Here is a 17222-nt window from a genome sequence, read left to right as displayed (position 1 = left end):
GGTAAAGTGCACCATGACTTTACGGACACACTGTAGTTATGAGTGCTTTACTTATATCTTGATTTTGAGTTGCTATGATTGTATGTCATATGTTCCTTTGTCATTAAAGAGAAAATATAATTCATGCTGTAGGCCCTGAATCATCTTTCTGCTTTATGGAACTAGTACTGCTTCATCAAATTTGTATTTTTTAATTGACTGTTTATTATATATAAAACAAAATCTACCCTTTTAACCATTTTTAAGTGCACAATTCATTGACACTCATTGCAATTTACAATGTTGTAGAACTGCTACCCACCATTTCCAAAATTCCCCATCCCCCCCAATAAAAATTCTGTACTCATTAAGCAATAGCATCCCCTTCCCACTACCCCCGCCCCTGATAACCTCTAATCTACTTTCTCTATATATATTTATTTGCCTTTTATATCATGTAAATAGAATAATACAATATTTGTCCTTCTGCATCCAGCTTATTTCCCTTAACATAATATTTTCAGGTTCATCCATGTTGTAGTATGTATCAGAACATCATTTCTAATGCTGAAAATATTCTATTGTATGCACATACCACATTTTGTTTTATCTATTCATCTTTTGAAGGACACGTGGATTGTTTCTACATTATGGCTATTATGAATAATGCTGCTATAAACATTGTCATACAAGTATCTGTTTTTCTTTTGGATATATACATAGGAGTGGAATTGCTGTCATGTGGTAATTCATTTAACTTTTCAAGGAAGCAGTGTAATTTTTTATACTTCACTATATTTTTATTATTCTTTCATTAATGTTTCTTAAGCACTTAAAATATTTTTTTGCTTATTTCTTTGGTTAACTTTTGTTGCTGATTTTTAAGAAATTATTTGTTTTTGTCATTCATTTTTTTTTCTTTTTTTCAATTGTTTGTTTTTCAGACCCGAGTCAGAACTCCATCACAGGGGAACACAGCCAGCTGTTAGGTATAGTATTACTGTGGGGATTGACTCTTTCTAAGGTCACCCTTTTCCTGTTTATTCTAACAGACATTACGCCCTTCTCTAATTCTATTTTCTATCTCCTTTTCCACTTTTTACTCCTCAACTCTTTTGCCTGCTGTTTCTAGTCCCAACTTGGTAAGTTTTAGGTAATTATTTTTGCAATTGATTGCTAAGACTCAATTTAGTTATACGAAAAATAATTTTAATACAAATACCAAATTATTTTGTACATCTAGAACTAATGTAATGTTTTATGTCAATTGTACTTCAATAAAAAAGATAATTTTACATGGTCTGTCATTTTAAAAGAATCTGTAAGAATTGGAACTTTTTTTCCAAAATTTTGAAGAAAAAGATACAATACTATGTAATATCTTGGGCTTTGCAGCTACCTTTCCCTTTCTGTTATTTTTCATGGTCTTTTGACCTTAATTTTAAATACTGAAAGTACTTCATAAATGGCATGGCCTTAAGTAAGCTATAGTAATTAATATTTTGGTTCCTTATCTGTGAAATATGTTATGAAAATGAGTTGATTTCCTTTAGGTATCACATATTTAAATTGTAGTAAGCTTATAATTTGATGAAAATTCCACATCTCAGAACTGATAGATTTTTAAAATAATAAAATACTCAGATAAGGAATTTAGACTACAAAAATCTATACTCTAGTAAAAGCCCTCTAGACTACTGTCTCCCCCCACCTCACCTCTATGCCCCATAGGTACTGACTTATTCTAAAAGTTTTAATTTTCATATTATAGGTGACTATCTTTTTTTACTTTTCCTATCAGTGAAATTATAGAGATTGTTCTGTTGACTTCCTTTTGTTCACTTAACATTTTGTGTTGGACATCTCATATCAGTATGTAAAGACCTGCCTCGTTTCTTTGTGGTAGAATAGTTTCCATTGTATTTCTATGCTATGTTTTTTTCTCAGCCAGTTCCCTATTCAGGAGCATTTAAGTTATTTCCAACTGTTTAACTGTTACAAATAACTTTGCCATGAACATCTTGTACATACATCCTTGTACTCCCTTTGCTGGTATATTTGTAGAATAAATTTCTTAAGGGATGAATTCCTTGCTCAGAGGGTATGTACATTTTGTAAATGATACATCAACTTAAACTCCCACCAATAAAGAGTATGGAGGCATACTTGGCTTCCTATCATCAAAAGTAGGTGTTATCAATCATAAAATTTTTTCTTCATCTAATCAGTGAAAATGGCATCTCTTGTCTGTATTTGTACTTCTTTAATTACAAGTAAGTATTTTAAATACATTAACAGCCATTTTGTGTGCGTATCTTTTGGTTTGAGGCCTATTTTGATTTGTATATTGTTGAACTTTTAGTTTTTGTGGTTTTTTTAGCTGTTTGAATATGTGCAAAGCAGCTGTGAAAAATATTCACAATACAAGGTATCAAAATATTTGAAGTAGGGGAAGTACTTGACTTGTTTGCTTATTAAAGGTTCAGAGTATTAGCTGAAGAAACTGGGATACCTCTTTTCTTTTCTTTCAAGGTTAAGGGCATAAATTTCTAGTCTTCTCATTCCTTTGAGTGAGTTTATGTGCTGGAACAGTACCTGACACCCTGGATATTAAATAGATATTTGTTAAGTAAATGACTTGACATAAACATATAGCTAGAAATTTATCAACAGGGTCCTAGCCTGTTGGTATTGGGGCTGTCACCATTCCTTTTTATACTTTTATATTAGATAGTTTATTTATAATGTTCAAACTGTAAAGAAGGACGTATATACGGTGATGGAAAATGATTGGACTTTGAGTGATAGGCAAATAACACAATCAACAGTTCAAATGCTATAGAAATGTTTACCTGAAACCTGTGTACTCTTATTGACCAGTCACTCTGTTAAATTTAATTTCTAAATATAAAAAAAGAAATAAAATGTTCAAAATGAGTCTTCTCTGTTTAAAAATGTCATATTTGGAACAGGAATAGTTAAGATTTCATTAAAAATTTTTGTTATACCATGAAAAGTATATTTTCCCCTAAACTATTAAATTGCTCCTGTCTGATTCATGGCTGACTGGTAGAGACATTTGAAAGTAATTAGTTCATCATCTGACCAGGAACAGGTGTATAATGAAGATAGGGAAGGACTTGGCTAATGAAATGTATGTTGGGAGTGTTGGCACTGTTCCAGTGTCACTAAGCTGGATTTTGTTTCCAATTAAGCACTTTTAATAAAAGACTGCAGATGAATTGTAGGGAAAAAGAAATAGTATGGGATTGTGAAGGAAAGGTTTTCTTAGTATTAGCTAAAAAAATAGTATTTTCAGAGAGACTTCTCTAGACATTTGGCTACCTACAATTGCATTCAATTTTAAACCTGGGAATTTATCCAGAGTCTTCTGGCTAAATTCTCAAGTAAGTTCATCCTGCTTGCTATCCTGGCCTCTCTCTCCTGGGCTCATTAGGTCAGATTGTATTTTATGTTTTTCTCATGATTTTACTAACCACCATCTTCTGTCTCCCATCTTAAATATCTTTGTCTTAACTACAGCTTTAAAATCCTTAAAAACACTGGTTTATTTAAAAAATATTTGTGTGTTTGCAAAAAAGTAAAAGATGATATTTTGTTATATTTTATAATTACCTTATAGTTCTCAGAAAAGGCATTGGTAGTTTGAATTAAAATCTTGCTACCTCTTGGCCCTGGCAGGTTGGCTCAGTGGTAGAGCATTGGCCTGGCGTATGGATGTCCTGGATTCGATTCCCAGTCAGGGTACACAGGAGAAGCAACCATGTGCTTCTCCACCCTTCCCCCTCCCCTTTCTCTGTCTCTGTCTCTTCCTCACTCAATCTCACTCTCTTCCCCTCCCCTCCCCTCCCACAGCCAGGGCTCATTCAGAGCAAGTAGGCCCTGGGCACTGAGGATGGCACCATGGCCTCACCTCAGGCGCTAAAATAGCTCGGTTATTGAGCAATAGAGCAACTGCCCCAGATGAGCAGAGTATTGCCCCATAGGGGGCTTGCCGGGTAGATCCCAGTTGGGTGCATGCAGAAGTCTGTCTCTCTGCCTCCCCACCTCTCAGTTAATAAAAAAAAAGAAATCTTGCCACTTTTTCCTGGCCGGGTAGCTTAGTTGATTAGAGCATCAAGGTTGAGGGTTTGATCTCTGGTCCGGCACATTCAACAATCAACCAATGAGTGCATACATAGGTGGAACAACAAATCAGCATTTCTCTCTCGCCCTCCTTCCCCTTCTCTCCCTTTCTGCCCCCTCTATTTCCCTCTCCCTTTTCTTTTCCCTCTTCTTCCTTCCCACTCTCTCCCTCTCTTCGTTTTTCTCCTTTCCTTTCTCTCCCTCCCCCAACTCTCTAAAATCAATAAATAAAATTTGTAAAAAAAACTTCTCATCACAAGCAAAAAAAAATTTTAATCTTGCCAGCTCTTTATAAAAACCACATTTAGGATAATTTGGCCTAGTAGGTGAAAAACTGGTTCGTTTGCCTTGCTTGCCTGCTGAATGGAATTTACAATAGCCTTTTCCAGGCCTTCTAAGTGTTTTTCCTGTCAACAGGGTACAGCTATTTTAATGTACCTGCTGTTCCCACTGACTCATCAGATATCTTGCAAAACTCAGGGTCAGGCTGAGGAGACGTATGAAAGGGTGACACAGCTGATGTGATAAAGAATCTAGCTCTGCGCTTATGATTTATGATCTCTCTGTCTCACTCTGTGTGTGTGTGTGTGTGTGTAATTTTCAATGTAAAAAATTTTAGAAAGCAAATGAGTAAGTGGGCCTTAGCATTTTTATAATTTTTACCAAACATTCAAGGAAAAATAATACTACTCTTGAACAACTGCTCTTAAGGAATAGAAAAAAAAGTAAACACTCCCAACTCATTTTGAGGCTTGCATAACCTGAATACCAAAACTTAACAGTGACAATACGGGAAGAGTATAGGTCAGTTTTACTCATGAACACAGATATAAATATCCTAATAAAAATATTTGCAACCTGAATCAAGCAATATATTTTTTAATTGTCCCTGTGACCAGGTTGGGTTTCTATTAGAAAGATATGGTTGGTTTACCATTAAAAATCAATTTAGCCTGACCTGTGGTGGCGCAGTGGATAAAGTGTCGACCTGGAAATGCTGAGGTCGCCGGTTCGAAACCCTGGGCTTGCCTGGTCAAGGCACATATGGGAGTTGATGCTTCCTGCTCCTCCCCTTCCCTCTCTCTATTTCTCTCTCTCTCCCTCTCTCTCTCCTTTCTAAAATGAATAAATAAAAAAAATTTTTTTTAAATAAAAAGTTTAAAAAAATCAATTTATAATCAAAATATATAATCATCTTAATAGATATAGGAGAAATATGTGATTTGAAACATATCCAATATTTCAATTCATAATATTGGAGTTTATAATGAATAAGTTTTAAAAACTTATTGATCACCAATGGAGTATTTTTTTTTTTTTTTGTATTTTTCTGAAGCTGGAACAGGGAGAGACAGACAGACTCCCTCATGCGCCCGGGATCCACCCGGCACGCCCACCAGGGGTGACGCTCTGTCCACCAGGGGGCGATGCTCTGCCCCTCCGGGGCGTCGCTCTGCCGCGACCAGAGCCACTCTAGTGCCTGGGGCAGAGGCCAAGGAGCCATCCCCAGCGCCCGGGCCATCTTTGCTCCAATGGAGCCTTGGCTGCGGGAGGGGAAGAGAGACAGAGAGGAAGGAGAGGGGGCGGGTAGAGAAGCAAATGGGCGCTTCTCCTATGTGCCCTGGCCGGGAATCAAACCCGGGTCCCCCGCACGCCAGGCCAACGCTCTACCGCTGAGCCAACCGGCCAGGGCCACCAATGGAGTATTTTAGTGAACCAATTTATAATTCTGAGAATTGGTTAATAAGGTATAAAAATGAAGCATCATATTTCCCCATGTATAAGACACACCTTAATTTTGGGGCCCAAAATTGAGGAAAAAAATGTATTACATAAAGTTATTGAACTCGTTTTATTCATCATAAAATTCATACAACTCCTCAAACTCCCATCCATTAGCTTGTCCTCATCTGTATCTGATGACGAATCACTGTCTTCAACAATGAGTGCAAAAACAAGCGCAAAAAAAGAGGGAAATGCAAGTTTAAAAATCTACAACCACTGTATCAGACTCACCCAGTTTTCAGACCCCAAATTTTTCAGGGAAAGATGCGTCTTATACATGGGGAAATATGGTATTTCTCTTTCCTTTAACTATACCAATGGATAACCAAATAGGATATTAGAAGAATGTCTTTTTGTAAACGTATTTCAACTAACAAAAGAAAGAATAATACATTCAGAATATCACCATTTTTAACCCCTCATAAATTAGTGGATCTAAGCATCAGTCATCAATAGTTATAGGTATCTCAAAAAGAAAGACAACCAGGTGATGTTGTTCTTCCTAAAAGAAGACCAAAACACCACAATGAAGGAATTTTCCTTCTCCTTCCTCTAGACCCAACTACCAATTTAATTAAGCCTCTAGACCCAACTACCAATTTATAGGAAATATTAAAAAAAATGTTAAACATCACATGCATACCATCATCAAAATTCAAACCATCAGAAACTACTAAACAAGTGACATAGTTTCTTCAACAAGTGGATAAAAAATCTGGGAGACACACAAACGCGCACACGCACACACACACACACATACACAAATGAATATTACTTGGCCATAGAAAAGAATGAAATTTAACCATTTGCAACAATATGGATGGACCTAGAGGGTATTATGCTGACAAATATCATATGATTTCACTTACAAATGGAATCTAAGGAACAAAATAAATGAACAAACAATAGAAACAGACGTAGATACAAAGAATAACTGGGGATTGCCTGATGGGAGGATGGTTGTGGAGTCTGGATGAAAAAGGTGAAGGGATTAAGAGGTACAAATTGGTAGTTGCAAAATAGTCATGGGGATGTAAAGTACAATATTAGGATATAGTCAGTAATAGGGAAGTGACTATGGTACCAGGTGTGTATTGGAAATATCAGGGTAACACTTTGTAAAGTGTGCGATTATCTAACCACTATGCATACACCTGAAACTAATACAAAATTCTATTGAATGCAAATTGTAATTGAAAAATAAAGTTAAGCCTGACCAGTGGTGATACCATGGATAGAGGATCAAACTGGGACACGGAGGTCCCAAGTTTGAAACCCCAAACTTGAGTGTAAGCTCACCAACTTGAGTGTGGGGTTGCCAGCTTGAGCACATGATCCCTTGGTCACTGGTTGAGCCCAAAGGTTGCTGGCTTGAAGCCCAAGGTTGCTGGCTTGAGCAAGGGGTCATTGGCTCAGCTGGAGCCGCCCGATCAAGGCATGTTTGAGAAGCAATCAATGAACAACTAAGGTGCCGCAAGTATAAGTCGATGCTTCTCATCTCTCTCCCTTTCTGTTTGTTAATCTGTCTCAGACAGAGAGAGAGAAAAAAGGAAGAAGAAAGAAAGAAAGAAAGAAAGAAAGAGGGAAAGGGAAAGGAAAGGAAAGGAAAGGAAAGGAAAGGAAAGGAAAGGGAAAGGGAGGCAAGGAGGGAAGGAAGGAGAAAGGAAAGGAAGAAAGAAAGAAAAAGAAAAGAAAGTTTAAAAAATCAGAAACATAATTTTTAACATTTAAGGCCGTTCATGTTCACATAGTCCCACAATTCAAACCCAAACCTGTGTCAAGGGAAATTAAGGACTTTACTGTTTTCCTGCCTAGTTCAGACCAGCAAAAGGCTGTTTAACAAGGTCAGGAGGATAGGGAAGAATCTGAGATTCACTGTAAGCCCAAACTGTAGTGTAAGTGTAAGTTGACAAAAGCAGTATTATAGAAGTATAGCACCACAAAATTAAGTTTTTATTTTTATAAAGAGTAAGACATTCTATTTGCAAAAAAAAACCTATGTCATAAGAAATGGAATCTGGCTCTGGTCAGATAGCTCAGTTGGTAGGAGCATCGTTCCAAAGCGCAGAGGTTGCCAGTTCAGTTCCCAGTCAGGGCACACAGAGGAACAGATTGATGTTCCTATCTCTTTCTCTCTCCCTTCCTCTCACTAAAATCAATAAATAAAAATTTTTTTAAAAATGGAAATCTGAAGTCTTCAGTAGAAGCAATGGCACACCTATCAGTTTTCATTTGAATTGTACAATTAAACACCCAGCAGTGAGTTTCATAATATCAGCATAATTTGGATAGTAGAATGAGAAAAAAGAAACAATAGTTATTCTGCGGGCTGTTTAATTCAAAGCATTACTGAGGCCCATCTCACTAGGTAACCTCCAAAGGAATCTTAGAATTCTGAATAAAACTAAATAGCCCTAATATGTGGGTTCAGTTCTTGGTTTTTGCAGAGTAAGGTTATTTGCTATTCAAACTTCAGAACTCCTATTCCATTTGGGATCTCCTGGGGCCACAGTGGTGATGCAACCTTCTGAAGGCTGTACACCTCTCTAAAGCAACATGATTTCCCACGAAGTACTGATGGATGCCTTTCCGTATAACCACTTCTGATTTCATGCCTGATTGATCCATGCCTTCAAAATACCACTTTCAACAGGAGCTTTGTTCCTTGCCTGATTGACCAGGAGCTCTACGGGACCCTCCCATTCTATACCACCACTACAAGTAGGCCTTTGGTTGGACAATTTTTTTTTTGACAGAGACAGAGAGTCAGAGAGATAGATAGAGATAGACAGACAGGAACAGAGAGAGATGAGAAGCATCAATTCTTTGTTGCGACACTTTTAGTTGTTCATTGATTGCTTTCTCATATGTGCCTTGACTGGGGGGCTACAGCAGACCGAGTAACCCCTTGCTCAAGCTGGTGAGCTTTGCTCAAACCAGATGAGCCCATGCTCAAGCTGGTGACCTCAGGGTCTCGAACCTGGATCCTCCGCATCCCAGTCCAATGCTCTATCCACTGCACCACCGCCTGGTCAGGCTGGTTGGACAATCTTAAAGATATCCTTGGTCTCATAAATGTAGATGAAGACTCCAGAGATATTCTTTCACTCCTAAAATAATCAGCAAGCAAGCAAATGGGAGTTAGGCCAGAAACAGTTAGGACCAGAATGTCTGAAAGTTAAGGTGGTTGCACTTGAAACTTGAGACTTGAATAACCCCAAACATAGATGTGCCAGGACCGCAGCAAGGGGAGCCAGAGCTGCTGGGAGGTGGCTTAGACCAGCAGGCAGCAGGATGGGGCAGGAATGTTCTGAGTCCAGATTTTTATAGCAACAGTATTGTAAGGCTGTTGAACAGCAGGGAAATAATGTGCTGAAGCTGGGACTCCTACTCCTTTAACCCTCAAGAGGGATGAAGTGGTCTTGAGCCTGGGATACAGTATTACTAAATGGCAAGTCAATAAAGGGTGCAGTTAGGAAAATGAGCATACTTAGAAATGAAAGGCTGTTTAGAGAAAAAGGAAATAAATGGAACTTCTAAGGAGAAAAAAATATGTAATTATTGATATAAAAATGAAGAGGGTTACCAGTAATAAATTAGAAACATGAGGAGTATGGTCAAAAAAAAAAAAAAAGACTACACCTAGATATATCTTAATGAAAGCTGCACAGCATTTTTTAAAGATCTTGAAAGCAGCCACAGAGAAAAGGCAGATTATCAAAGAACAGAATGACAGAAATATTCTCAACAGCAGAACAGATAACAAATAATGTTTTTAAATGTTTGCAAATTACTATCCTAGAATTATGCTTAACAAGACACACAGGAATAAGGCAGAGTAAAGGCAATTTATAGGTATATAAAAGTTGAGGACATTTTTCATAAGTCTTGCTGTAAACTAGTGTTTTTCAACTAGGGGCCATTTTGCTCCCTGGGGGATATTTATGAATATTTGGAGACATATTTTATTGTTGCTACTGAAGATGCTGGTAGCCTCTAGTGAGTAGAGGCCAGGAAATGCTCTTCAACATTCTAACCTCTGCTGGACAGTTCCCCCACAACAGATAATGTTTTGGTTTGAAATTTCATAGTGCTGAGTTTGAGAAACCCTCCTCGAAAGGAATTCTAAAGAATGTATCTCGAGTAAAAGGAAAATGGTCCCAGCAGATTAGTACTCTGAAATGCAACCAAGATTGTTGAACAAATGAAATAGTAAGCATAGCCCTTGACCCAAGTCAATATTTTCTCTATGGAATAATTTTAGTGTTTTATTTGTGGAGTAGAAAAAAAAACAGACTACTCGAATTATTGGAAAATAATATAAATATATAAGTCCGGAGGAGAGAGTTGGTTCTGATGTGTTTGAAAGTTTTTCTTGTTTGGGAGGATAACAAGCTATTGTTTAATTTACTTAACTTTTTTAAAGTAAAATATGTGGTAAAATTTCAAGAGTAATTATTAAAAGAATAGAAATGGAGTGTAGAAACTTCAAGAGAGGATAGAGAAAAAATGGAATAAGGGAAAACCAAAAATTCCAGAGAGAGAAAATGAAAATGTATCATAGAGAAAGAAGGACAAATAGAAAAAGATGATAGAATCCAGTCCAAGTATATCAGTCTCTAAAGTTGATGGACTAAACTTGACAAAAAGACAGATTGTCGGATTTTGAAAAATTTATCTATTTGCTGTTTACACAAGATCTACCTAAAGCAGAATAGGCCATTTAACCAAAAGACAGCTAGTAGAGTAATCATTACCTTTTTCCTTCTATTTTCTTAGGATTTATTCTGCTGTCTTTCTAGTCTGAAATAGCTACTTAACTCATATAATTTTTTTTTTTACTACATTTGCTGGATCATATAGGTTTCAATAGGTAATGTTTTCATTGAAACTCAATTTTTAAGTATTGTAATCTTTGATCCTTGAATTGTTTAGCAGTATGCTTTTTTTATTTCCAAATTTGTAAGGATTTTTAAATTTATCTTTTTATAAATAAATTCTTACTGAATTGTTTTTACTGATTACGATCATGGACTATATTATACCTGTTTGAAATTTGTTCAGTCTAAGACCTAGTACATAACTTCTAGTAAGTTTTCCCTGTATGTTTAACATCTTTTTACCCTTGCTTATTTTGTTTGCTTTATCTGTTATTGAAAGAAATATGTTAAAAATCTCCATGTGTGATAGCAGATTTATCAATTTCTCACTATTGTTCAGTCCATTTTTTGCCTCAGATATTTGAGGCATGGGTGGGTGGGTGGATGGATGGATGGATGGATGGATGGACGGACGGACTGATGGATGAATGGACTGATGGATGGATGGACTGCTGGATGGATGGATGCTGTAGGCAGCTTGTCAATTGGCTCCCAATGCTCATTTCTTCCTGTATTCAAGCCCTTGTGTAATCCTTTCTCTTTTGAGTGAAGGCTAGACTTAATGACTCCTTCTAATTAATAGAATATAGCAAAAGCAATGTCACTTGCAAAATGAGATTACAAAAAGACTATGATATCTTTCTTGCACTAGCTCTTTGGTTCTCTTTGATAGCTTGCTTTGAGAGAATCCAGCTGCCGTACTATAAGCTATCCTATGGAAAAACCCACGTGGCAAGGAGCTGAAAGAGGCTTTTGGCCAGAAAGCCTGAAAAGAACTGAGTTCTGCCAACAACAATGTGAGTGAGGTTGGAAGTGAATCTTCCCAATGCCTTCACATTGAGACCACAGTCCTGGCAGAACCTTGATTGATGCCTCATGGGAGACTGAAGCAGAGGGCCCAGCTAAGCCATGCCCATATTCTTAGCTCACATAAACTTTGAGAATAGTGTATGTTGTTTAAGCCACTAAATTTGGAATTAATTTCTTACACAAAAAGACAACTATAAACAATAGATATATGTTTAAAATTGTTATACTTTTTTGGTGAATGGCCTTTTGGTATTCCCTTCTCATTCCCTAATAAATTTTTTCTCTTAAAAAATTATTTGTCTGATAATAATAAAACTGTATCAAGTTTCTTTTGGTTAGGATTTGCCTGAATATCTTTTTCCTTTACTTTCAGCCCTTGCATGTACTTGTATTGTGGCTCTTATAAACAGTATATGCCTGGATTTTTGGTGTTTTATCCAATCTGTCAATCTTTATTTTAACTAATGAATTTAGTCTACTTGCATTATTATACTTATCGGTACTATTGACATATTTGAACCATTCTGCCATCTTAAATTATTATTTGTTTTTCCCACTTTTTCTGCTGCTTTTTAAGTCTCTTCTTACTTGCAAATATATATATATATTTTGACCCATCCCACAAATAAAAGAACTAACATCATCACACTCTCGTATCACACTCTCTCCCTGGCCCTAACTCCAACCCATCATGTTGTTATTATCTATAGTAGGTCAATGGGAAAAAGAGGGACTGTAAATAGCTTTGGAAGGACTCTCTTTTTGCTAGCTACATAGTCTGCCTTCTTCCCGTCTTTCTAACTGTTCTCTTTTTTGCTCATTCTATTTCAACCATGTTACTTGTTCTGTTTTATGAATCCATTAAGATTGTTTCTACCTTGGGATCTTTTAAAATTGGTATTCCCTGTGCCGAAATGCAGGCTTTTCCTGACCATTTTATACCTAGGTTATGCTCCAGTCAGCTCATACCAGCTCATGGGAACCAACTGCATCTTCTCCCAAAACCATGGTCAGTGACTTCACATTAGTAGTTGAAAATTGGCATGTGAGTATTTATACCACAGAAACTGGCAAATATTAGAAATAAGTAATTTTTATTTTTCAATTCTGGAGAGCCTGCTTACCAGCACGCCGATTATCTTACCTGAAGTTGTTCTTCTCCCTCCAGTCATAATCTATCTCAGTACCTACATCATTGAACTTATTTCTTGTGGAAATGTCTTTTTTTGGTTTTGGTTTTGGTTTATTTTGTTCTCCATTACTTCTGTGTACTCACAGTGAAAGCAGCATATCTAAATGCCTGTCCACTGCCATATCCCAAGGGCTGAGAATAGTGCCCAGCACATCATCAGAACTGAATAAGTACTTTTTGAATTAATTGCATAAGTGAATAACTCAACTTTGTAGAACCATTAGAGGAAAAGAATTACATTTTTGTTTTTTTAATAAGTTTTTATTATGGAACTCTCCAAAGGTACAGAAAAGTAGACTATCATAATGAACCTTCATGAACTCATAACCTAGCTTCAATAATGCTTTTAAGCCTCCACCTAACTTTATCCTGGAATATTTTTTTAAATATTTTTTTCTCCATTTCTCTTTTTCTTTTATTTATTTATTTATTTATTTGAGAGAGAAAAAGGGAGAGAGAGACAGGAACTGTTCTTGTATGTCCCGAATGGGAATCGAACCAGCAACCTCTGCAATTTGGGATGATGCTGCACCCAACCAAGCTATCCAGTCAGTGCATTTCCTGGAATATTTTAAAGAAAATTCCAGATATCATGATTTTAGTTTTTTAGTTACCCTTTAAAAAAAATAACCAGTCATATTCAAATTTCTTTGATTGTTTCAAAATGTCTTTTTACATATGATTTGAATCAGGATTCTAACAAGTTTCACAGTTTGCATTTGGTTGATATATCTCTTAAGTCACTTTTAATGTATGAATTCATCTTTTCTTAGTTTATACCATTTATTAAAGAAATTAGGTTATTTATCTTGTAGAATTTGCTACATTCTGAATTTGATGTTTGCATCTTTGGGGTTTTATTAAACATGTACCGCCTATGTCTTCTGTGAACTGGAAGTTAGATTTAAAGCCTTGTTTCTATTTAACTTCCTTTCTTTTAGTGAGGATACATCACAGGTTGCACAGTGTACTTTTCATTATATTACATTAAGACAGGGGTCCCCAAACTACGGCCCACGGGCCGCATGCGGCCCCCTGAGGCCATTTATCCAACCCCTGCCGCACTTCCAGAAGGGGCACCTCTTTCATTGGTGGTCAGTGAGAGGAGCACATTGACCATCTCATTAGCCAAAAGCAGGCCCATAGTTCCCATTGAAATACTGGTCAGTTTGTTGATTTAAATTTACTTGTTCTTTATTTTAAATATTGTATTTGTTCCCGTTTTGTTTTTTTACTTTAAAATAAGATATGTGCAGTGTGCATAGGGATTTGTTCATAGTTTTTTTTTATAGTCTGGCCCTCCAATGGTCCGAGGGACTGTGAACTGGCCCCCTGTTAAAAAGTTTGGGGACCCCTGCATTAAGAGATTGTGTTGTTCATTTTTAATGATGTGTTAAGATTGACTAGTGAGGGCCCTGGCCGGTTGGCTCAGAGGTAGAGCGTCGGCCTGGCATGCGGGGGACCCGGGTTCGATTCCCGGCCAGGGCATATAGGAGAAGTGCCCATTTGCTTCTCCACCACCCCCCCTTCTTCCTCTCAGTCTCTCTCTTCCCCTCCCACAGCCAAGGCTCCATTGGAGCAAAGATGGCCCGGGCGCTGGGGATGGCTCCTTGGCCGCTGCCCCAGGCGCTAGAGTGGCTCTGGTCGTGGCAGAGCGACGCCCCCTGGTGGGCAGAGCGCGCCCCTGGTGGGCGTGCCGGGTGGATCCTGGTGGGGCGCATGCGGGAGTCTGACTGTCTCTCCCCGTTTCCAGCTTCAGAAAAATACAAAAAAAAAAAAAAAGATTGACTAGTGAGTTCCAGATCACCCTGATCCACCCATTATAAGTTCTGCCTCAGCGTTTCACTTAATGGTTTTAGCAACTATTGATGGTCATTGCCTAGATCCATTATTTCACTAGAAGTTGACAACTGGTTTTATTTTCTAATTATATTTTTCTGTATTTATTAGCCAGAATGTTTTTATAATGAAGAAACTTTCTTTGTTTTTTAAATATTTTATTAATTTTACAGAGACAGGTGAAAGGGGGGAGGGTAAGAAGTATTGACTCAGAGTTGCTTAACTTTGGTTGTTTATTGCTTCTTTGTTGTGTGTGCGTTGAATTGGGCAAGCCCAGGGTTTTGAACCAGCACCTTCAGTATCCCAGGTCTATACTCTATCCACTGCGCCACCACAGGCCAGGCTGAAAAAGTTTTCTTTATTTAGCTACCCTGAAATATAGTTGGTTTAGGAAAGGCAGGATAATTGCTTGATTCTTTCCATTTATTTATTTTTAGAAATTACATATTGCTTTTTAAAGCAACTCTGTAAAAGTTATTAGATTTTAACTTTATTTTTCAATCACAGTTTACATTCAATATTATTTTCTATTAGTTTTAGGTGTACAACCTACTGGTTAAACATTTATATAATATGTGAAGTGATTCTTCTGATAAGTATAGTATCCACCTGGTATTATACATAGTTGTTACAATATTATTGACTATATTCTTTTTTTTCTTTTTTTTTTTACAGAGACAGAGAGTCAGAGAGAGGGATAGATAGGGACAGACAGACAGGAATGGAGAGAGATGAGAAGCATCAATCATTAGTTTTTAGTTTTTCATTGCGACACCTTAGTTCATTGATTGCTTTCTCATATGTGCCTTGACCATGAGGCTATAGCAGACCGAGTAACCCCTTGCTTGAGCCAGTGACCTTGGGTCCAAGCTGGTGAGCTTTGCTCAAACCAGATGAGCCCACGCTCAAGCTGGTGACCTCGGGGTCTCAAACCTGGGTTCTCTGCATCCCAGTCCAACGCTCTACCCACTGCGCCACCGCCTGGTCAGGCATGATTATATTCTTTGTGTGTGTAAGAGACAGAGAGAGGGACAGACAGAAAGGGAGAGAGATGAAAAGCATCAATTCTTCATTGCGGCACCTTAGTTTCTTATTGATTGCTTTCTCATATGTGCCTTGACCAGGGAACTACAACAGACCAAGTGACCCCTTGCTCAAGCCAGAAATCTTGGGTTCAAGCTGGTGAGCCTTGCTTAAACAAGATGAGTCCATGCTCAAGCCGGCGACCTGGAGGTTTTTAACCTGGGTCTTCTGCGTTCCAGTTCAACGCTCTATCCATTGCACCACTGCCTTGTCAGGCTTGACTATATCTATATAGATATAGATATATATATAGAGATATATATATCTATATATGTATTTTTTTTTCCCCTTGAAGCTGGAAACAGGAAGGCAGTCAGACAGACTTCCGCATGCACCCGACCGGGATCCACCCGGCACGCCCACCAGGGGGCGATGCTTTGCCCATCCGGGGCATCACTCTGTTGCGACCAGAGCCATTCTAGCTGCGACCAGAGCCATTCTAGCACCTGAGGCAGAGGCCACGGAGCCATCCTCAGTGCCTGGGCAAACTTTGCTCCAGTGGAGCCTTGGCTGCGGGAGGGGAAAAGAGAGACAGAGAGGAAGGATAGGAGGAGGGGTGGAGAAGCAGATGGGCGCTTCTCCTGTGTGTCCTGGCCGGGAATTGAACCTGGGACTTCTGCACGCCAGGCCGACGCTCTACCACTGAGCCAACCGGCCAGGGCCTTGACTATATTTTTTATGCTATACTTTACATCCCTATGACTGTTTTGTAACTACCAATTTATACTTCTTTTTTTTTTCAATTTGTACTTCTTAATCCTTTCACCTTTTTCACCCACTCTTCCAACTCCATTTCACTCTGGCAACTATCAGTCTGTTCTCTGTGTCTTTGAGTCTGTTTCAGTTTTGTTCATTTAATTTGTTCTTTAGATTCCACATGCTGTATAAGTAGAATCATATGGTATTTGTAAAAGTGATTAGATATTAAAAATATGTTGGCTATTTTACATATTTGCATTTCAATCCATTGCACTTTATTTATTTATTTTTACAAGAAAGAGAGAGGGACAGACAGATAGGAATGGAGACAGATGAGAAGGATCAACTCATAGTTGCAGCACTTTTGTTGTGCATTGCTTGCTTTTTTTTTAAGTTAGAGAAGGGGAGACAGAGACAGACTCCCACATGCACCCCAACCGGGATCCATTTGGTCTGGGGCTGATGCTTGGACCAACCAAGCTATCCTCAGGGCCCCGGAGCTGACACTCAAACCAATCGTGCCACTGGCTGTGAGAGGAGAAGAGAGCAAGAATGGGGAGAGGGAGAAGAAGAGAAGCAGATGATCACTTCTCATGTGTGCCCTGACCATGGATCGAACTCACTGTGTCCACACGTTGGGTCAATGCTCTGTGCACTAAACCAACCAGTCAGGGCCTGACTGCTTTCTCATATGTGCCTTGATGGGAGCTCCAGCTGAGCCAGTGACCCCTTGCTCAAGCCAGCGACCTTGGGCTTCAAGCTAGCAACCATGGGGGTCATGTCTATGATTCCACACTCAAACTAGTAAC

General features: G+C 38.2%; 1 protein-coding gene across 5 annotated transcripts in view; it reads left to right on the top strand.

The window, feature by feature from the left end:
• Positions 1 to 17222, top strand: part of SLC12A6 (solute carrier family 12 member 6) — a 98274-nt gene that overhangs the window by 43180 nt on the left and 37872 nt on the right. For 4 of the 5 annotated variants that reach the window (XM_066342704.1, XM_066342701.1, XM_066342703.1 and 1 more), the window contains one exon: positions 924 to 968. The exons of the other annotated variant lie outside the window; for it this stretch is intronic. In XM_066342704.1, the coding sequence (XP_066198801.1) occupies positions 924 to 968 (45 nt within the window). The remainder of the gene's footprint in view (positions 1 to 923; positions 969 to 17222) is intronic. 5 annotated transcript variants of the gene reach the window in all.

Source organism: Saccopteryx leptura, chromosome 6 (assembly GCF_036850995.1).
Source record: "Saccopteryx leptura isolate mSacLep1 chromosome 6, mSacLep1_pri_phased_curated, whole genome shotgun sequence".
Lineage (NCBI taxonomy): Eukaryota > Metazoa > Chordata > Mammalia > Chiroptera > Emballonuridae > Saccopteryx > Saccopteryx leptura.
The sequence above is the reverse complement of the archived record's forward strand: the minus strand, read 5'-3'. Positions and strand labels throughout refer to the sequence as shown.